The following is a 23,663-nucleotide window of genomic DNA, read 5'->3' as shown; positions in this document are numbered from 1 at the left end:
GAGAGACACACACAGAGAAAGAGAGAGAGAAAGACAGAGGGAAAGTGAGAAAGCAAGCCACCAGGTCCAGGACTCGAACCATGGTCTGCTGTGTGGGAGTGTCCAGCACCTCAACCACCATGCCACCTACTGGTCCTTTTAAAAAAGCCCTGATCCCCTTAGTAGGATTCCAAGGTAAAGTCCCTCACAGTGGCTACAAGAAGCATGAAATGAGTTTCTGAACTCATCCACTTAGTTCCGTGGAACTCTACTAACACATGTTAAGTTTAACATGCTTATTCTTCCAGTAAAAAATAAATAAATAAGTGAAGGGCCTATCAACAGAGACAGAACCTAATATTGTAATTCTGAGCTAGAGAATTCTGAAAACAACATTCTAGGACAAGCTGGCTTCCGTCGAAGGCACTAATAGATCAGAGTCCCAGCATAAATGAAAGGTGTGGCTATAAGGGATCTGAGAGAGCCTGGACACTGGAGACGTGAAAATCCGATTTAAACCCAGACGCCGTGAGAAAGTGCTACCACACCAACCCGTTAGCCCTACTCTCTCAGAGCCGGTATGTTTATACTTCTGACGATTCATGGTCTGTAATGTCAAGTTTACTCTACCCTTTCTTGCCACAAAAGACTTCAGGTGTTAGAATCACAGTGTCTGTTCATAGTCTGCTGTTCTCAGAGGAAACTGTTGAAGCACTCCTGCTGGTCCCCTGCCCAACAGCGGCCCTATACTGGTCGGCCATGTATCAGCAAGCTGCATCCCCGGCTCAGCGAGCCAGTGCCAGCGAAAGGACTTCAGGAACGTCTGCAAAACAGTTTGGGAAGCTCTGGGATCCGATGAACTGGAACTCCCACACTGCCCTCCTTCAGGACAGAAATAAAGCCCGTGGTCCTTCCCATGTAGTGCACAAAAACACCTGGTTGCTTACTGTTTACCCGTTGATATTTTTTCCAACTTGAAAAACTAAACAAAAATACACAAGAAGACACGTTTTGTAATCGTTTCCTTAATTAGGAGAGATGTGCTGCACCCACTCTCAGCCTGCTTCATTGTCAACACCTAGAAGGGCGACCTTCTCTCTGGGGTCCACGCTGACTGCCAACATTTGAAGAGTCTGGCGCTGCAACACTGGTCCATTCTTGCCCCAGGGAGCTGCGAAGCTGCCGCTTAGATCATGCGGTGTTCTTATATCACAGGTGAATAGAAAAGACATCCCTGGGCAGAAGGGTCTGGCTCTGCAGTATGGATGACGGAGCATGCAGAGTTGGTGGCACTTCTAGCTAATAAACATGGCATAAGAAGCGTGGGAGCCACGTCAAAAATACACCGACTGTGGAAGAATGAAAGTATGCAAGCTAACTAGAAGAAAGATTCTATTCAAGTTGAACAGGACAGTTACGCTGAACCAAAACTTTCGTAAATAAATCATTTTAGACATCCAAGGTGGATGAGCTCCTTGGGAACACACCGCTTCTGCTCTGATTCAGCGAGGTTCCCAGTCTTTTTGATTCTATCGCAAGCCTTACCTGCAAGCAGGTGAACAGAACTGAAGCTCTTCTCCAGTTTACCCAGAAGGACAGTGAGAAAACAGTCTGAAGACAGAGAGGCGACATCGTGGGAGCTCTGGTCATAAACCACAACCTTTTGACTGCAATCAATGTCAACCTGAAATACAAACATGAGGCTGGTTAGGAAGGGCGGCGAGAAGAGTAACTATCTAACTACTGCTTGGGCAGGATTTTACATTGACTGCTGGTGAAGAAAATAACCACTTCCCGATCTCGATTAATCATCTGAACAAAAATGAGAGGCAGTCAGCATACAATAAGCTTAAATGTTTGTAAAAATGAACTTATAAAAAGTAAAACTGATGTTATTTCTGTACAGACATACTCAAAACTCCTTGATATTAAATCCTTCACAATATAAAAGAGCAAAGTTTATAAACCAAATAAAATGAAAAATAAATTTAATCCTTGGGAACCAGCAGTTAGGGTAATGGCTATGTCGCTGGATTCCTACGTAGTCGACCGCGGTTCGCATCCCGGACGCAGTGGCTTAGAACTCACGCCGGGCGCGTGTGCGTGTGTGCCCAAGATCCCAAGAGGAGAATGGAGGAGAAGGGACTGCAGCGTGGCCATCCCCCCAGGGGGTGATTTCTCACTTTCTGTCTCTCTGTCTCTGTCTATCTGTCTGGCGAGCGCACACGTCCTATGGCGAAAACCTCTCAATAAATAAATAAATAAATAAATAAATAAATTTAACCCTTGACCAAAAGAAACATTTTAAAATATGGGTTCTACATAAAAACAAAGAAATCGATCGTTCACAAGCATCAAAACACAAACATTTTTATTCCTGAAGAAGAGAAATGGCCATCCCTATCACACAGATAGTATTATGGTATCCCAGAAACAACTTGCCTTGAAGAGAAAACTCTTAAGTCTTAACCAACGTTACTACATAAAAATAGCAACTCTAATAATTAGTTTCCACCTTCTTTTCAAAGTACTTGAAAAGAATGATGTTCCTTTTGGTGAATTGGTGGGTAAAACCAAATAAATGTGTAAACTGATGACAAGCAGGTGAACAGAACTGAAGCTCTTCTCCAGTTTACCCAGAAGGACAGTGAGAAAACAGTCTGAAGACAGAGAGGCGACATCGTGGGAGCTCTGGTCATAAACCACAACCTTTTGACTGCAATCAATGTCAACCTGAAATACAAACATGAGGCTGGTTAGGAAGGGCGGCGAGAAGAGTAACTATCTAACTACTGCTTGGGCAGGATTTTACATTGACTGCTGGTGAAGAAAATAACCACTTCCCGATCTCGATTAATCATCTGAACAAAAATGAGAGGCAGTCAGCATACAATAAGCTTAAATGTTTGTAAAAATGAACTTATAAAAAGTAAAACTGATGTTATTTCTGTACAGACATACTCAAAACTCCTTGATATTAAATCCTTCACAATATAAAAGAGCAAAGTTTATAAACCAAATAAAATGAAAAATAAATTTAATCCTTGGGAACCAGCAGTTAGGGTAATGGCTATGTCGCTGGATTCCTACGTAGTCGACCGCGGTTCGCATCCCGGACGCAGTGGCTTAGAACTCACGCCGGGCGCGTGTGCGTGTGTGCCCAAGATCCCAAGAGGAGAATGGAGGAGAAGGGACTGCAGCGTGGCCATCCCCCCAGGGGGTGATTTCTCACTTTCTGTCTCTCTGTCTCTGTCTATCTGTCTGGCGAGCGCACACGTCCTATGGCGAAAACCTCTCAATAAATAAATAAATAAATAAATAAATAAATTTAACCCTTGACCAAAAGAAACATTTTAAAATATGGGTTCTACATAAAAACAAAGAAATCGATCGTTCACAAGCATCAAAACACAAACATTTTTATTCCTGAAGAAGAGAAATGGCCATCCCTATCACACAGATAGTATTATGGTATCCCAGAAACAACTTGCCTTGAAGAGAAAACTCTTAAGTCTTAACCAACGTTACTACATAAAAATAGCAACTCTAATAATTAGTTTCCACCTTCTTTTCAAAGTACTTGAAAAGAATGATGTTCCTTTTGGTGAATTGGTGGGTAAAACCAAATAAATGTGTAAACTGATGAAAAAAAAAAATTTTAGCAAGCCAACAATAGGAAAACATATTAATAATTACACCTGTCCAAATTGAAGTGAGTGAACCCTTCTGTCGATTTAGAAATATTCTTTTTTTCTTAATTTGCCAGAAGGTACATAAACTCGCCAGAGAGAGACAGAAAGAGAGAGGAAGTGAGAAAGCACTCCCCATGGGGGATGGTCATGCCATAATCTCTCGTTCATCTCTCCCTCCTTTCAGGATTTTGGGCACTCATGCACACACCCCGTACACACAAAGAGTTTTTCAAGCTGCTGGGTCTGGGACTCGAAACCACACAGTGGGTCATGTGGGATCCAACGGCCTCAACCATCATGCCATCAGCTGGCCTGAAATATTCTTAAAGGCGACAATTTGGTTAGTAAATTATTTTGAAGTACCACAAGGTACCTAAATTGAAAAAGCAACTAAAACTTCCTCAAATTACTTTCTCCACTTAAAACTAAGGCTTCAGTGAAAATCAGTCCCCATTCAGCATGCCCATTTATTTTCAAAAGGCAAAAAAGAAAGCATGTATTTACCTTGTGTTTCGCTGAATGCTGGATGAGTTCTGTAATTAACACTTTGTCCTGTTGCAACCTTCGCTTCATAAGCTTGGAGCAGTTAATATTAATGGCTTCCAAAATGTGGGATGTATTGTACTCCACAAATGGCCGGCTATCAATTAGCAGCACTTTTTCCGTCCCGCTCTCCAGCAGAGCCACCAACCTCTCAGTAACGATTTGAGTTCCAATCATCTCATGGGCCATGACAACAATAAGTCCTCTTTTCCACCTCCTCCTTTAATTTGCCACGATGATGTAATGGTGGTGCGCTCAAAGGCTCAGCCACTCCATTGTACTAAAAATGTATGAGGTCAGGCTGGTGCCGACTGGCAAACGGAGAGTTAAACCCATTTTCAGCAAGAGCTCTCCAAGTGAATGTCTCTTTCTCTTTCCCGGTTGATGTGCTCTTGCAAAGGACTCCTTCCACAAAGCAGCTCCTCACATTTGATTCATAAAGAGATGACTGGAATAACCATGCCACAACAAAAGATGCTTTGGGGCAGCCAGTGCATTACATCATTCTTTACCTTTGCTCCCTCGTTCCAACAGCTTTCCGCACTGCAAGCCTACCCGGACGGAGAGAGACAGAAAACAAAACTCGAGGTCAAAAAAAAAAAAGCATCAGACTGGAGAGAGAGCATGATTCATAATATTTACTCCAGTAATTCCATTCCATACTTGATGCACTGTTTCGTTTGAACAAACAAACAAAAAGGACAGCAGATATGGCTTCAGAAAAATGTACCGGCGATAATTCAATTTTACCTCAACATGCAAAAACAAAACCAAGAAATATTCGTCAGCTATGATCAGCCGGGGCCCACAACTAAATTACATGTCATATCAAATTAAATGGGGCTAGAAAAATTTGCTTAAGTCTTATTATTCCAAAAGATTTCGCTTATTTCTTGAAAACAGCACAAAGAACAGCAACCCAGGATCAGGTGAGCAATCCCATATTATTAGGACGGGGAGGATCAGGTGAGCAATCCCATATTATTAGGATGGGAAAAAAAAAAAAAAATCTCTTCTGACAGCTTGAGAACTACCGGGAGGAGTGAGAGTGTGAATGCATATACACGTACCACAGGGTGCCAACAGCAGCCCCTGGCCCTCCCAGAGGAGAGGAGAGGGAAAAAAACAGGAGGTCCTACAAATTTCATCTACCGTTTCAGGACAACACGCTTGGCTGACAAGCTTTCCATAGCAACTGCTGAGCTAACTGCGAGGGGCTCGCGATGTATCCAGCTCCACCGAGACACACCACCCTGATGCTGGCCTGCCTCCTTCCCATAACCCTCTGCACCAGATGCCTTGACCTCTGAAGGCTTCTCTTCACTCTCATGCTTCATTCTACAGGAATCACAGACTCCCAGCCTTAGAAACTGTCATCCCGGGACCAGCAGTTAGCGTAATGGTTATGTCGCTGGACTCCCATGTAGTTGACCGCGGTTCGTGTCCCGGACTTGGTGGCTTAAAACTCACGCTGGGCGCGTGTGCATGAGTGCCCAAGATCCCAAGAGGAGAATGGAGGAGAAGGGATTGCGGCGTGGCGATCCCCCCGGGGGGTGATTTCTCGCTTTCTGTCTCTCTGTCTCTCTGTCTGGCGAGCGCACACACCCTATAGCGAAAACCTCTCCAAAAAAAAAAAAAAAGAAACTGTCATCCCTTAACCTGGGACTCTAAGTCAGCAACCCAGACATAAGGAGTCCTTAAAGCTGGCTGATGCTTCCTTACCCAGCCACACTCCTATGATCATCCATTTCTTACTGAACAATGGTCAAGTTTTGTGCCCATAGCTGGGATCTCACCCTCACCTTCAATATTCTCAGATTCCAATCTCCTCTGGTCCATCTCTCCTCATACAAAAAAAACTAGGTGTCTCCTGCTGACATTCAATTCTGGAGGATGAACTATTTGATGGCAAAGGTGTTGTGTTAGCTTTCTTGCTTCCACAGTGCTCTGAACATAAGATGCTCAATTTATACTATTATAGTAAGCAAAAACCTCTTTGTTCCAAGCACAATTTAAGAATCTAAATAAATATCTGATTAGCTGCTTACAGATCAGGATGATAGAGACTTCAAACATGTCTACATTGTACTTCCTGTTTTCACACTTACACACTGGAAATTGGGGGGGGGACATCAAGAGCGATGTCTTTGCCATTTACTTGTTACGTGACTCTCGACGAGCTGCAAGAGGTTTTGCTATAGGGCGCGTGCGCTCGCCAGAAAGACAGAGACAGACAGAGATAGAAAGAGAGAAATAATCCCCCAGGAAGACTGGCCACACTGCAATCCCTTCTCCTTCGTTCTCCTCTTGGGATCTTGGGCATGCATGCACACGTGCCTGGCGTGAATTTAAGCCACTGGGTCCGGGACTTGAACTACGGTCGACTACATGGGAGTCCAGTGACATAGCCATTACGCTAACTGCTGGTCCCCATACAGCCTCTCTATAGCAGCTTTCTCACCTTCAGATACTGACTTGTCTCCTCACACAGTCTGTTCTGAGGACAAAGTTATCTGTCTATAGTGCATGAGTAAAAAAGCAATGGCCTACCATACAGAGAACGGAGCAGAAATGCTCTAAGATGTCAGTGGTGAACAAAGCTGGCTGTATTGGGAATCCAAAAGATATTACCCAACAGATTAAAAACAGAAGTAAATTTATTCCCCTATAGTCCAGCTACAACTGAGCTGGGCCATTTCTTTTCTTTTTTTTTTAAAGAATTACTTATGTATCTTAATTCCAGTTATTATTATTTAATTTGACCAGAGAGAGAGAGAGACAGAAATGCAGATAAAGAAAGGGAGAGGGAGAAAGCAAGCCACCAGGTCTGGGACTTGAACTGCAGTCAGCCATATGGGAATCCAGCGTCCTTAGCCACCACACCACCTGCCGGCCCCAGCTGGGCCATTTCTACAGAGCCTGACCTGAACAATCATCTTATACACTCCACATTTTTTAAAATATCTATTTATTTATCTATTTATTTGTTGTGATTTTTAAAAATACATTTAACATTTATATAGGGCTTTTTTCCAAGAAAAAAATATTTGTTAGAATTTTGTTTGTGACTATTTGTTGTGATTTTTGAGCTGCCAGGTCCGAGACTTGAACTATAGTCAGCCATGTGGGGGTCCAGCACTTCAACCACCATGCTACCTGCTGTCCCCTCCACCCATATTTTGAAAAATATTCAGCTTCAGGGACCAGCAGTTGGCATAATGGCTATGTCACTGGACTCTCACGTAGTAGACCACAGTTCAAGTCCCGAACCCGGAGGCTTAAACTCGCACCGGGCACGTGTGTGTGTGTGCCCAAGATCCTGAGAGGAGAATGGAGGAGAAGCGATTGTGACATGGCCAACACCCCTGGGGGGCGATCTCTCCCTTTCTGTCTGTCTCTCTCTGTCTTGCTGGCGAGTGCACACGCTCTATAGCAAAAAAACCTCTCTCCCCCCAAAAAAAATTCAGCTTCATTTAATACATTATACGTCCATTTCCTGTCTTCTAAGAAACGAGCTTCATTATATGACTGTATTTATTTTTTGTATAGCTTTATGGCAATGAGGTATAAAAATCATCTCTATTTTCAATTGGAGAAAATAAAGCAGAGAATGTGTCAGAGTCAACCCACTGGTAACATCTGCAAAGCACCTACCGAGGCTTAGCACTGAGTCAAGTCCTGACCGCTCAGTGACAGTTACAGCAAAGCAGGGGCCTGTACTCTCAGTGTGTGAGTCCCAACCCAGGGCTCCTCCTACTGGGTTACCCTGTTTTCCCTTAGAACCTATTCTCATAACGGACCTGGACTGGGAAAGAATGATGTGACGCGTCCATGAGGGTGCCGGGTGGCACAGAAAGTGGAAATTCAAGAACAAGAGCAAGCTGATTCAAACAATGGCACTGAGTCTCCGAGTCCAACTGGCTCCTCTCAATAATAAAATCCAGATGGACAAAGCAGTTATCTGGGTTAGGAGATCCAGGGTCAAAAGGAGGCAGAAGACAGCAAACATGCCCAAGTTGAATTAGAAAGTCCTCGTCTTTGCTTGCCTTCAGCCCAATCTCATACGCCCAAACGCAGGTTAGGGCAAAGTTCTGCAGAGCAGAAAATGGGCCCTCTTACCCCCAGAACCAGAGTCAACAGTTACAGACACTAAAAAAGACCTTTTCCCAGACTACTCACAGGTCTGACCAAAGTGACACTAGTATGATGATGTAACCGGAACAGGGGATAAACCAAAGTGTGGATTAAGTTACACCCTTCAGTGGTTTGCTGAGGCCAGCGGAGCCTTCTCACACCTTTATGCTCAAGGTCTGGTATTCTGTAGTTTTTTGGTTTTTTTTTTAAAGAATTCTTTTTTTCCTTCATTTTATTTATTCATTTACTTATCTTAATTCGACCAGATAGAGACAGTGAGAAAGCAAGCCACTAAGTCCAGGACTCGAACCATGGTCAGCCATGTGGCAATGCCCAGCGCCTTAACCACCACACCAAGTGCTGGTCCCCTGATTATTCTGTAGTCTTAAATTGATTATGTGAGAGGCAGAGCCCTGTCAGGACATTGTGGAGGATGAAGTAATAGTGGCTTTAACCTTGTTTATTTACAGCTGGAGAATTCTGGATTTTTAAATCCTTATCCTCAGCTCTAACTCTACTCCAAAAAAATTCTTTGCATTCACTGTTCAAGCTGAAAAAAATGTCAATATCCTGAGATCAAGGGCATGCCTGAGACAGTTTATGTTGTCAAAATCTCTCACATCAGGTAGAATTTAAAAGATGACAGGAGAGGCCAAAGGGTGATTTAGTGGTTAAGATGCTGGGCTCCCACGTGGCTGATGGCAATTTGAGTCCCAGGTACAGCAGTTTGAAATTCATTCCAGGCGTGTGTACGTGCATGCCCAAAATCGTGAGAAAAGAATGGAGAAGGGATTGCCGTGTGGCCATCCCCCCAGGGGGTGATTTCTCACTTTCTCTCTTGTGTCTCTCTGGTGAGCACACACACCCGATAGCAAAAAAAACTCTCTTAAAGAAAACAAATAAAAAGACTAGAGAGTCTTTTATCATTCAAAGCTTTCAAGATCAACCTTCCCCAAAATGTCTACAAAAAGGCAAAAGGAAGAATTCTTACATTGAATGACAGAGGCTCAAGCACACTGAACAACATCTAGGGTAGTCTAGCTTTGTTATTTATTTACTTCACCAATTTTTAAAGCTTTAATTTCTTCCAATTAAAAAAATATTCATATGGCTTAAAAATAATAAAAAGCGGGGCCAGCAGGCGATATGGTGGTGAAGGCGCTGGATTCCCACATGGTCAACTGTGGTTCGAGTCCAGGTCTTGGCGGCTTGCTTTCTCACTTTCCCTTTCTCTGTCTGTCTCTGTCTGGTCCAATTTTAAAACAATAACAACAGGGGCCAGCAGGTGGCATGGTAAAGGGCATTGGGTTCCCACATGGTCGACCATGGTTCAAGTCCCAAACCTGGCAGCTTGCTTTCTCTCTCTCTCACTCTCGCTCTGTCCCTCTCTGATCAAATTAAAATAAATAAGGTTAAATAAAATAATTCTAAAAAATAATAACAAATGGAATGAAATATTCTTTAAAAAATAATAAGCAAAAATTGCACATATTATGAATATGTGCAGTTCACTGTGACAGTTAAATCTCAATAAAAGTGTTAAAAATTGCCATGACAGGGGCTAGCAGGTGGTGTGGTGGTCAAAGTGCTAAATTCCCACATGGCTGAGTTCGAGTCCTAGACCTGATAGCTTGCCTTCTCACATTCCCCTCCCCTCTCTCTCACTGGTAAAATTAAAAAATAATAATAAATAAAAGTTTTTAAAGATTTATTTAAAATTTTATTAGCATTTTTCTTTAGTTTTGACCAGAGAGACAGAGAGAAAGTTAGAGTGAGAGAGCAAGCCACCAGGTCTGGGACTTGATCCATGGCTGACCATGTGGGAGTCCAGTGCCTCAACTACCACGCCACTTGCCAGTCCTTTATTATTGTTTTTTTTTTTTAAGATATTTTTGTTATAGGGCGAGTGTGCTCACTGGAGACACAGAGAGAAACAGAGACAGAAAGGCAGAAATAACCCTCCCTGGGGGGATGGTCACGCTGCAATCCCTTCACTGTTCTCCTCTTGGGATTGTGCGCACGCACGCACAGACCCTCGGCATGAGTTTGAAGCTGCCAGGTCTGGGACTCGAACTGCGGTTGACTACATGGGAGCCTAGCGGTGCAAACATGATGCCTACTGCTGGTACAAATAATAAATACAATGTAAATAAATAATTCTTTTTAAAAAGTTTTTAAAATTGCCAAGATAATGAACCAACAAGTGCAAATAGATGAAAAATATGAATATATTGAAAGTCCTCTTCCCACCCTGGTCCCCATACGCCCAGGTCCCACACCTGCCCTTTAACTAGTAAAACAGCATACACAGTTCCTCACGATTTCTTCCACTTATTTTGATTAACCCTGGCTAAGGTTACCAGCCTCTGATATGATACATATCACCTTATGGACTTCAGCCTTTACAAGATCATTTCCATAATTCCACGAATGTGCATTGTCACATTTTGGATTTCTTCCAAAGATTTTACTTTTTTAATGAACACAGGATAAAAAACAAATATATATTCTTTTCCTTCTCCTTCTTCATTCAAAGGGTAACATGGCACACGCACGTCATGGCACAGACGCTGTTCTGCATCTTGCTTTTGCTTTCACTTACAAAACTCCAAAGACCTTTTTTTGACATTTATTAAAAAGTAAATCTAAGAAGATTGCATAATGGTTATGTCACTGGACTCCCACGTAGTCGACCACAGTTCAAGTCCTGGACCCGGCAGCTTCAAACTCATGCCAAGTGCATGTGTGTGTGTGCCCAAGATCTCAAGGGGAGAACGAAGGAGAAGGACTTGCAGCGTAACCATCCCCCTGGGGGGATTTCTCGCTTTCTGTCTCTGTCTCTCTGTCTCTACAGTGAGCACTCGCATCCTACAGCAAAAATCTCTCAGGAAAAAAAAAAAGTAACTCTACATATAATAGGTCTTTCATATATACTTTTAGAAACATAAAACATACATAAAAACTTAAACCATTCTTTCCTCTAAAATTATACCTATTCAATCAGCCATCTGCTAGGGTACCTAAAAGCTAGAGTAATTCATCACACAGTATGCTCAAAAGGTCAGCAAAATATTTTATGGTATTATAATAAAAGAGTGCCCTCTATTACTACTCTGGCTTAGAAGAAAATTAAAATGTGACAATGCACATTCGTGGAATTATGGAAATGATCTTGTAAAGGCTGAAGTCCATAAGGTGATATGTATCATATCAGAGGCTGGTAACCTTAGCCAGGGTTAATCAAAATAAGTGGAAATTATCTCATGCTCAGAAGTTCAGAAATAAAGGGATTTTTTCTTTTTTTTTTTTTTTTTTTAAGAGAGATATTTTTGCTATAGGGCACAATCGTTGTGTCCAGAAGAGACAGAGAGAGACAGAAAATGAAAAATCACTCTCTGTGGGGATAGCCACACTGCAGTCCCTTCTCCCCTATTCTCCTCTCAGGATTTTGGGCACACATGCACACGCGCTTGACCTGAGTTTCAAGCCACCGGGCCCAGGACTCGAACTGCAGTCAACCATGTGGGAGTCCGGCACCTTAACCACTATGTCACCTGCTGGACTCTAGAGGTTTTTTTTTTTTTTTAAAGTTAATTTCTTCCATGAGCAAGAGAAAGAGACAGATAGATAGATAGGAGCCCCAAAAGGGTTGTGACACCGTGATCCACCTCCAGCCTTGCCAGCCCCAGATCATGGGCACGTGTGCATCTGGCATACTCAGAATCTCTGGACACGAAACCGGAACCTTCCCATGTGGATGGGCCTCGCAGAGCATCGCGTTCTTCCACAGTGCCAGTGTGTGGTCCCGCTCACTTTATTTATTGAAATTCACAGTATAACCAACTTCACAAGAATATAATACAGGTTTAGTATCCTTTATCTAAAATGCTTGAGACAAGAAGAATTTGCTTTTTGGATTTTTGAATATTTGTATATACATAATGAGAGATCTTGGGAACGGGACCCAAGTCGAAACACAGAATTCATTCATGCTTCATCGCCACCTTGAGCACACCGCCTGAAGGTGACTTCAGACGGTACTCTGTACCGTGGCACTGTGACCGGGCCCATCACACAAGATCAGGTGTGGCAGTACCTACTTGTGGCATCATATTGGCACCCCAAAACAGTTTTGACTTTGGAGCAACTTGGATTTCATATTTTCATCTTAGGGGTGTTCACCTGTGTATCAATAAGGTCTACTAATGAATTCGTTATGTTTGAGCACTATAAGTCTAAGGTTACTTTATAGGATTTTGCCATCAAGAGCATGCGCTCGTCGAAGAGAGACAGACACAGAGAGGGAAAGCGAGAAATCATCCCCCAGGGGGGATGGCCACACTGCAATCCCTTCTCCTCCATTCTCCTCTTGGGTTTTTGGGCACCAAGCTGTCTGATCCAGGATTCGAAATGCGGTCAGCCATGTGGGAATCCAGCACCTTAACTACTATGCCACCTACTGGTCCAAATCTAAGATTGTTTTAATAATAAAGTGAATGGGTGGGGCCTATTTATTTATTTATTTTTGCGAGAGAGATTTCTGCTATAGGGCACATGTGCTCACTAGAGAGACAGAGAATCAGAAAGCAAGAAAGCAACCCCCTGAGGGATGGCCAAGTTACAATCCCTTCTCCTCTATCCCTCCTCAGGATTTTGGGCATGCACACTCATGCACAAGGTCTGAGTTTCAAATTGTCAGATCTGGGACTCAAACCATAGTGGGCCACATGGGAGTCCAGTGCCTTAATCACTAAACTGCTGTCCCGAGTTGGGTCTATTTTAATTAAAATAACAATATAAAGTCCAATGGAATAAAAACTGGTTTTTGCCATTAAAATAATTAGCTAAGAGAAAAAACGTTTAGTTTTGATTTTCTTCAGTATTTATAGCCTTCAAAGTTAGTGCTCAACCAGGAAAAAATGCTTTCAGAAGATATATATATATATATATAAGAGAGACATAGAGACAGAAAGTGAGAAACCACCCCCCGGGGGGATGGCCATGCCGCAATCCTTTCTCCTCCATTCTCCTCTCAGGATCTTGGGCACGCATGCACATGCACCCGGCGTGAGTTTTAAGCCACTGGGTCCGGGACGCGAACTGCGGTTGACTACGTGGAAGTCCCATAACCAGCAGTTAGCATAATGGTTATGTCGCTGGATTCCCACGTAGTTGACTGCAGTCCTGGACCCAGTGGCTTAATCTCATGTGGGGCGCGTGTGCATGCGTGCCCAAGATCCCGAGAGGAGAATGGAGGAGAAGGGATTGCGGCATGGCCATCCCCCCGGGGGGTGATTTCTCACTTTCTGTCTTTCTGGCAATCGCATGCGCACTATAGCAAAACCCTCTCAAAAAAAAATCACTTATTTAATTTTAGTTATTATTATTTTTAAAAATTTTGTTCATGCCCGCACGCGCGCGCGCGCGAGAGAGAGAAAGTCAGAAAGCAAGCTGCCAAATCCGGGACTCAAATCCGGGACTCAAACTACAGTCAGCCATGTGAGAGTCCAACACCTTAACCACCACACCACCTATTGTCCCCAAGATTACTTTTAAATTATCTGTTAGGTATCTTCTCCCTCTTCTCCAGTAAGACATTTTTTCTCTTCAAAATTCCCAAACACAATCCTGGCTTTTAGGTCAGTCATCTTGACACCGGATATATCCAACCCATTAAAAAAAAAAAAAAGTGAGCAGTTTTCTCACATTATTTTTTCTTTCACACACAATTTCTTCCCCTTCTACCCATGGGTGATTTTCTGCCAACAACAACAGTTCACTTCTACTTCTACTGGGCCTACAGCAGACAGGGTAAAGGCTGAGGCTCCACGAACACACCCACCGGGCAGAGGTGGTGCAGGCAGGCTCCCAGGAGAGGCGTGCTCACTGCTCCTGCATGGAGAGGACTCTCAGGGGAGGAAAAGGGTCCTGGAGCTGCAGTGTGCTTCCAAGGCCTGCTCAGTGAGAAGGCAGACTTAGCTGTATTTGGATGGGCTAGGCTCAAGTGCAAATTCCAAGAGTGTAGGGATGGACTCAGGTGAGAAGTTTACTTTTATTAAACTACAAGCTAGACTGAAACATTTTCCCTCCGATAAAACTGCACAAAGAGACAACAGATACACCAAGCAGCCTGGCAGGCCTCTACACACAGAGCTTTATTCTTTTTAAAGGTTTCTGTCATAGGGCACATGTGCTTGCCAGAGAGAGACAATGAAAGGGAAAGTGAGAAATCACCACCACCCCCGCCCTGTGGGAATGGCCACGCTGCAATCCCTTCTCCATTCTCCTCCTGAGATTTTGGGCACACAAGCACACACGCCTGACATGACTTACAAGCCACCAGGTCCAGGACTGGAACCATGGTCGGCCATGTGGGAGTCCAGTGCCATCAGCACTATGTCACCTGCTGGCCCACACACAGACTTTTTTTTTTTTTTTTAAATGAGGATTTTGCCTTAGGGTGCATGTGCTTGCCAGAGACAGAGCCATAGCAAGAGGGAAAGTGAGAAATCACCCCACAGTTGGTCGGTCGTGTGGGAGTCCAGCGACATATCCACTATGCCATCTGCTGGCCCCACCACACAGACTTTCAATAACAAAAAAAATATTGAAGGGGAAAAAAGTAGACTATTAAGTCTGAAGCAGGAACATCTCAGCTCTGTCTTAAGTCTTCACTGACTAAAGCAGTTCTTCGGCATACGCTGAGGGTAACAGAAACCCGAGAGAAGTCCTGAGGTTCGATACTTGGTAATAACATTCAATAAACACACGAAAACAAACCACGCTCACCAAAGCCATGAAGGCTATGGATTGAATGTGTGTGTGTGTGTGTGTGTGTGTGTGTGTGTGTGTGTAACATGTCTTGACTGTATTTTCTTACTCAAAAATTAAAGCTACATATTTCCACAAGTGAGGGCTGTAATGGGACTGACTGCCTGGAGCAAGTCTGAGAGTACTAGACCCAGAGACAGCAGTTAGCCCCCCAAACCCAGCCACCGCTCACTGACCTCGGGCACTGCTGGAAGCATCCACACTCAATAGAGGTACAGCAGGAGGGGCAAAAGGAGGAGAGGTGGCGTTTGAAGTGCTAACAGAGCAGTCTTGAAGAGGCCTTGCTCTGATGTTCTGATGAGAGGATAAGCTCCATGGATGTGGACACCTGGAAGACTGCAGCGCTCTGTCTACGTCAAAGGCTTGAGGTCAATCAATACACCAGCCAAGATAACACTGAACTGGCCAAAAGCCAACGGAAGACGTAGCAGGTGTTCCGTCTTTCCTAAGAACTACAGTTGTACCTATTGGAAATAATGCATTCCCTGGCGATGGAACTTTTAACTTCGGTATTAAAAACAGACATAGCCACGTGTCGCTCGACAGCAGGGACATGTTCTCAGAAACGCACTGTTGGGTGATTTCACCTTCGTGCAAACATCGTCGTTGGGTGTTCTTACACAGGCCTAGCTGCTACAGCCTACTACACGCCTCCAGTTTATTACAGTCATGAGAGACCATGCTGCATGTGCAGTCTATCACAGGCCAAAACACGTGCTGTCATTGTACAGCGCATGACTGCATACGCAAGAAAGTTCAGTAGTTTCTTCCTTAAAACTATGAAAGCGGGGCAAGTGGGTGGCATAGTGGTTAAGGTGCTGGGCTGACAGACTGCAGTTTTTGTGGGTTTTTTTTGGAGAGGTTTTTGCTCTAGGGCATGTGTACTCGCCAGAAAGACAGAGAGAGACAGACAGAAAGCGAAAATTCACCCCCCAGGGGGTATAGCCACACCGCAGTCCCTTCTCCTCCATTCTCCTCTCGGGATCTTGGGCAAGCACGCACATGTGCCCAGCATGAGTTTAAGCCACCGGGTCCGGGGCTCGAACCATAGTTGACTACACGGGAGTTCAGCGACATAGCCATTATGCCAATTGCTGGTTTCCCAGACTGCAGTTTGAGTTCCAGGCCTAGTGTCTTGCTTTCCCATTTTTTCTCTCTCTTGTGAGTGCATGTCCCCTGTAGCAAATTTTTAAAATAATAAAAAAAAAATTAAATAATTATTTTTTCTAAAAATGTACAAAAGGAGAAGCTGTTTTTCCTACATTAGTGCATTTCTTGGCAAAGACTTGAAAAGAAATACTTTAACAAGAAAAATTACTATTACTGTTAATTCAATGCAATCCTTCCAACCCTACAACTGTGTTGTATATAATAAGAATCTTGGTTTTATGTCAAAGACACGTTAAGCAAGATGTATGCTTTTAAAAGATCTATCCAGGGGGCTGGCAGGTGGCGTAGTGGTTAAGGGCGCTGGACTCCCACATGGCCAATCATGGTTTGAGTGGCAGACCTGCCATCTTGCCTTCTCTCTTTCTCTCTTGCTTTCTCTCTCTCTTCCACTCTGGTTAAATTGAAATAAGTAAATAAATAAAATTAAATACAATTATTCTTTTTTTAAAAAATCCATATAACAAAGAAGTAATTTAATGGATTTTTACACTAAAATAAAGAAAAATGCTTTCTTTGTCAGAAGGTGGATCAAACACTTAACACAAAGACTTTACAGGTTAGATTACTGATTGACATGGTTGGTAACACTAGTTTATTATCTTTACCCACATGCACCACCCTTACTTCATGCCTAGTTTGATTACAAAAAAGACACAGTATACTTTTTTGACAGCGAGCTAAGTTACTCAAAGTAGTGAGACCAGGGTAAACATCTGGAAATTTGGAACACCATCTAATGGGAGAGAGTTATATTGGGTTTTCAGAAAAGTCATGTGCATTGTTGCATAGAACAAATATGTCATGACTTTTCTGGCAACCAAATAATTTTTCTACAAAGGGAAAGAAAGCTCTAAGAGCAAGCAATGGAATACTATTAGAAATCAACAACATTTGGGGTCAGGAGGTAGCGTGGTGGTTAAGGCACTGGACTCCCACAGCCAACTGCACAGTTTGAGTCCCAGACCAGCAGCTTGAAAATCACGCCAAGTGCGTGTGCATGCAGGCCCAAAATCCTGAGAGAAGAAAGGAGAAGGGATTGCAGTTTAGCCCTTCTCCCTGGGAGGTGGTTTCTCACCTTCCCTCTCTGTCCCTCTATGGTGAGTGCATGTATCCTATGACAAAACAAACAAACAAATATATGATAATGTTTCTTAAAAAAAAGGAAATTGGCAACACTAAATCTGCTCACCTTTCACACCCACGTTGATATTAGTGATAGGCCAAATTTTTACCTATTTTAAACTCTTAATACTGAAATAAGTAATACTGGAATGCCAAAACTATATCCTCCGAAAGATAATTTCAAAACTGCTTACAAGGATAATTTTAAACACCAGAAACTGCTTCATCTTTTAGCCAAAATATACATGAAAAATAGTGGAAAGGGCTTACACGTGTAAGATGGGACTGGTTAAGTCATAAATTACAGTAATTCCTGCAACAAAGTGTCACCAACAAAGTGGTGATGTAAAAGTATACTTCTTGATGATCAAAGATGTTTTTGATAAATTAATAGAATAAAATCAGTTCCATAAAGGAGAAACGCAAGTACCTACATGCCTACAAACATACATAAACAGAGGACGGGGAAATGTAAAAGGCAGCAGTAGTTTCACTTAGGTAACGACAAGTAAACATTAAATTATTTTCCATAACCTTGGAAAATGTGAAAAATCTCAGCAAAGGGCGTGAGACACTCAGACCAGGTACTAGTACCAGGTCCTGGACTCCTCCTTCCCGAGACCGTTAAGAAAAGTTTGATTGGGGGCAAAGTAAGAAGATGAACAAATACATCATATAAAAATTGGTGTTTACTTGTAAGATAAAGGCTAAGATACTACTTCACTAAGGGAAGTACAAATACTTTTCAAAAGCAGTAATATTCGAGTGGGGAAAAAAATGATAAAACCTTACACTTTAAATCACACATTTCTGACTGTAAACCTGGACTTTCATTTTTAGAGAAAGGGTCTCACTAGGTTCCCAGACTAGTCTCGAACTTGTGATCCTCTTACCTCAATCTCCCAATTACAGGCTGGTGCCACCATGCCCAGCTACAAATCTGAACCTGGAAGAGATCAACTGGCAGTATCTTCAATAAACAGTGCTAGGAAAACTGGACAGCTGTATGCAGAAGAAAGAAGCCAGACCTGTATCTCTTGCCATATATACAATTCAACTCCAAATGGATTAAAAGCTCACACATGAAACCTTCAACTATGAAGTACTAGAAGCAAGCGGAGAAGAAACACTTCGGGACACTGGTACTGGTGAAGAGTTCATGAGTAAAACCTCAAAAGCTCAGCCACAAAAGCAAAATAGACAAGTGGGACTATATCAAACTAAAAAGCTTCTACACAGCAAATGAAAACATGAACAGAATAAAGAGACAACTCATAAAATGGGATAAAACACTTGTATACTACCCATCTGACAAGCAATTAATAACCAGAATATACAAAGAACTACAAAAATTCAGCAGCAAAAAAAAAAAAAAAAAATCCAAAAAAACTAATTAAATGAAAAAATGGATGGACAGGAGGGTTGACTGGAAGCATGGCGTTAACATGGCTACACTCCGCATGGCCAGCTGCACAATTCGAGTCCCAGATCCTGTGCCTAGAGGAACACAGTTGGCACGTGTGCATGCATGGGAGCAACCTGAGAGGAGAAGGAGAAAAGGAGATTAGGTGTGGCCATCCCCCTCGTGGGGTGCTTTCTCACTTGCCCTCTCTCTCTCCTGCCCTTTCTGTCTCTCCCCAGTGAGGGCATGTACCCTTCAGCAAATTAAAACAAACAACATGAGCAAATAAACTGAATAAATAATTCTCAAAAGATATACAAATAGTCAACAAACACATGAAAAAATGCTCCCTATCATTAGTCATTAGGGATATGCAAATCAGCACAACGAAACACCATGTCACCCCAGTTAGAATGGCTATTATCTAAAAGACAGGACAAACGCTGGAGAGAATGTGGAATGTTCCCACACTACTGGTGGGAACATGAATCGATACAGCCCTTATGGAAAACAGTGTGAAGCTCTCTGGCTTGGTGGCTAAGGGGCCTGGATCTCACATGGCCGACCATGTGGTTTGAGTTTGAAAAATATACCAGGTGTGTGTGCGCATGTGCCCAAAATCCAAAAAAAAAAGGGGTAAATGGAGAAGAAGAGATTGCAGTGTGACTGTTCTCCTGGGGAGGGTGCTTTCTCCCTCGCCCTCTCCCTCTGATGAGCAAATGCACTCTCTGACAAATTCTTTTTTAAACTTTTTTCTAAAAAGGTACAACTTCCATATGATCCATCAATCCTACTCCTAGGTATACACCTAAAGAAAAGTAAATTGGTACATCACAAAGATACCGGCACACCAATGTTTACTGCAACACTATTCACAACAGCCAATACATGGAATCGCTCCACACACCCATCAACAGATAAATGGATACAGATGCTCTATGTGTGTCCACACACACACACACACACACACACACACACAAATGGAATGCTACTCAGCCATTGGAAAGGGCAGTATCCCTCATTTGATGTTAGATGGGTAAGCCTGGAGACATCACTTTAAGTGCAATAAATCAGGTGCAGTTGTATATGAAGACTGAGAAAATGGCCACAGAGAGGTAGAGAGCTATAAAGTGATTGAAGCTGGGAAAGATGGGCGGGGCAGGTAATAAAGAGAGAGTGGTTAATGGAAACAAAATTTCAGGTCAGAGGGACAGTTTGTAGCTGTATGAAATACAGTTAACCACTTGCTATTCAATATTTATCTCAGTGGGAACCAGCAGTTAGCGTAATGGCTATGTCGCTGGACTCCCACGTAGTCAACCGCAGTTCACTTCCCGGACCCGGTGGCTTAAAACTCACGCTGGGCGCATGTGTGTGTGTGCCCAAGATCCCGAAAGGAGAATGGAGAAGGGATTGCGGTGTGACCATCCCCTGGGGGGGTGCTTTCTCGCTTTCTATCTCTATGTCTCTCTCTGTCTGTCTGGTGAGCGCACTCGCCCTATAGCAAAAATCTCTCCAAAAAAAAAAGAATATTTATCTCAGTAACTACTGTAAAAAGACAGGATTCTGAACACAAAGTAATGACAATGGTTGAGAAGATGGGTAAACTAATTTCTCTGCTTTAATCATTGCTCACTGTATTCTTGTACTGAAGTCACATGGTACCCCACAAACGCATATAATTATTACATACTAATGAAGAAAGTGACCGACACCAAAAAACACATCAGTCCAGGTATGACCTTTTCGATACACAAGTTTTTTTCTGTATATAAAAGATTTATATATGTCTTTCAAATGAATATACGTTCTAATACGAAATGTGGTTCGACTTATTATACATCAGGGTTTCCAAAATAAACCTGCCTAATGTCTCTTGAACATGGCATAGTACGACTGCCGTCCCTCTCACCGGAAAAGTGCAAACTGCTCTAACAAGTGTGCACAGACACTGGCCACTATCCTCCACTCTTAAGTAGACAGGCACAACACGGCTTGAATGCATTCCAGGCGTGGCCTTCAAGCCCAGACCACACCTGCTTCCAAGGCCCTGGGGCTAAAAATAACTCTGGGGCCTCAAAAATGGGACAGCAGCCAGGCCCAGGGGTAGCTGCAGGCCCCTTGCTCAGCTCCCCTCGCAGTAAAAACAAGAGCCACGGAATTCGATCATCACAAAGAACTCCACCCCAGGCTTGTTCCTCTGTCTCTTCATCTCAAATCACCTACATCACCCGCTCAGTTTCTTGATTTCTTAAGGCTAAAATGAATCCTAGTCATTTAGGAAGTTTTTATGGTGTATTCTTCGAAAAAAAAAAAAATGTGAATCAGGTCTCAGGAGAGCATGTGCCTAGTTTCAGCTCCTCTGCTAGAATGCTAAACCGGCAATCACACATGTCCTTTGACATCTGTGAGCTTGTACCCTTACCTGTAAAACGAGGGATTCGGTGCAGACCAACATGGAAGGGTTATTCCCTAAGGATAGACTGACGATGCCGTAACGTCTCAGTAAACTGTCCGAACAGGGACAGAGTACCAGGGCTGATGCGATCACAACGCAATCACGTTAAGGTGTTAAGAGTTTGTGTCTTATAACACACAATCAGCACGTGTAACTGGGGCTGGGAGTGGCGGGGTGGAAGGGGACAGAGGAATGGCAGCAGAGGTTCCACGAGCAGCACAGTATGTTCCAAACAATTCCTTTGATTGCAGAATGGGTTGCCAAGCCTTGCTCTGAGATTACCACTCCCACCTCTCTGCCAGCCACTTTATGTGGGAGCCCCCTCTGGGGCTTGTTACTCTACCAGGTATGGAAAGAAGGGAGGCCAGGTGGCAGTGGAAGAGGCATGGTAACAGCACCATTATGGTTCACCCAGGGTCCTCGGCCTTGCTAATTTAAGTCACTGTGTCTGTCCTCACACTTCCCCTTCTGGGGCCCTGGGATTTAACAATATCAGGAAGTGTTACCAAGGGCTAGGACCTAGCTGACACAAGAGCCAAGCGACTAGAGGCTGGCAGAGCAGCAGTATGGGAGTCTGCATGTTCTCGAAACCCATCCCTTTGTCCCCCTCACCCTTTTCAGCGTCTACCTTCTCCCTGTAATTCAGCTCCACTGTGTCATCTTCCTGCAGCTTCGGGCCTCTTTTCTGTTCTTCGAGGCCTTGGTGTTTCCCCATCTCTCTCCCTCTCCTCTTAATTTCTCCCCTCACAATCATGACCAAGTTGCTCCCTTTCCAAGCTGTGATCATTCATTTCACTGCTGAGGCCCTTGAAGTATTACTTTTATAACAAGTAGTCATACTGTTTCAGACTGCTTTGCGATTATTATCATCAAGTAGGTTTTGTTTTGATTTTAGGTTTTTTTGGGTTTTTTCTTTTTGAGAGGTTTTTGCTATAGGGCGCGTGCGTGCTCCAGACAGAGAGAGAGAGACAGAGAGACAGAAAGCGAGAAATCACCCCCCCAGGGGGGATGGCCATGCCGCAATCCCTTCTCCTCCATTCTCCTCTCAGGATCTTGGGCACGCACGCACACATGCCCGGCGTGAGTTTAAGCCACCGGGTCCGGGTCTCGAACCGCAGTGGACTACGTGGGAGTCCAGCAACATAGCCATTATACTAACTGCTGGTCCCTGTTTTTAGTTTTTTTGCCATAGGGTGTGTGTGCTCACTGGAGAGAGACAGACAGAAAGCAAGAAAGTGAGAAATCATCTCCCAAGGCAATGATCATGCCACAATCCCTTTTCCTCCATTCTCCTCTTGGGATCTGGGACATGTACACATGTGTACTTGGCATGATTTTGAAGCCACCAGGTCCGAGACTTGAACCTCAGTCGGCCATGTGGGAGTTCAGCACCTAAACCACTCTGCTAGCCCCCATGGAGTAGGTGTTTTACCAACCTTTAAAACCTTTTATTAGTCACTATTTTTTTTTAAAGTTTTATTTTAGAGGAGAGAGAATAAATTGTTCAGTTGGTATTTTGTACATGACTGGTTATACGAAGCATAGATCATTATTAATTCAGTATCTTGTATTTATGTTAGTGTTTAAATATCCTGATGATCTAGGTATTAAACACCAATCCTCTATCTAAACTTCAGAAGAAGATAAAAATTGTGCACAGGGTTTCACACTAGGTTACTTAGAAAACTAACAAGATTTTAAAAATCCTCAGATTTTTAAAGCAGAAAGTAATCTCAGTCTAGCAGGAGGCGTGGTGGATAAGGCAGCAAGATCCCATGTGGTCAAGTGGCAGTTCAGGTGCTGGACCCAGTGGCTTGAAAACCACAGTGAGCATGTGTACGTTGTGTGTCCAAAATCCCAAGAGGAGAATGGAGGAGAAGAGATTGTGGCATGGCCATGTCCCGTAGGGTGATTTCTCCCTCGCTGGCAAGAGACTGCACTCTACAGGAAAGAGAACATTTAAAACTGATATCTATTTTAGAAAGCAATCTGTGCACACATGAACAAAGCTGGCTTTATTGGGATCTCATGACTGACAGCTATGCCCACAGCAGAGCTGCTCTGCTCTGCCCTCTGTCCTCCCACACTGACCCTGGGGAGCCACTCGTTCTTTCAGACTGAATGTGCTTAACTCAGAAGAAATTCAAAAATAAATCTAAAAGCCATTAAATAAGGAGGCCAGCGGGTGGCGTGGCAGTTAAGGGTACTGGACTCCCACATGGCGACCATGTAGTCCCAGACCTGGCAGCTTGCTTGCTCGCTCTCTCTCTCTCTCTCTCTCTCTCTCACACACACACACACACACACACACTGTCCCTCTCTGAAGGGACAG

The 23,663-nt window shown here is 43.4% G+C and overlaps 1 protein-coding gene across 1 annotated transcript in view; it reads right to left on the bottom strand.

The window, feature by feature from the left end:
- The window catches only part of DUSP16 (dual specificity phosphatase 16), a 109,878-nt gene that overhangs the window by 56,965 nt on the left and 29,250 nt on the right, over positions 1-23,663 (bottom strand). The window contains exons 2-3 of the mRNA XM_006164796.3: positions 4,176-4,765; positions 1,525-1,663 (exon numbers count right to left, since the gene is read on the bottom strand). Coding sequence (XP_006164858.1) covers positions 1,525-1,663; positions 4,176-4,403 — 367 coding nt within the window. The 5' untranslated portion in view covers positions 4,404-4,765. The remainder of the gene's footprint in view (positions 1-1,524; positions 1,664-4,175; positions 4,766-23,663) is intronic.

Source organism: Tupaia chinensis, unplaced genomic scaffold (assembly GCF_000334495.1).
Source record: "Tupaia chinensis unplaced genomic scaffold, TupChi_1.0 Scaffold143728_1, whole genome shotgun sequence".
In the NCBI taxonomy this organism is placed as follows: domain Eukaryota; kingdom Metazoa; phylum Chordata; class Mammalia; order Scandentia; family Tupaiidae; genus Tupaia; species Tupaia belangeri.
This window is presented reverse-complemented; position numbering and strand designations above follow the sequence as displayed.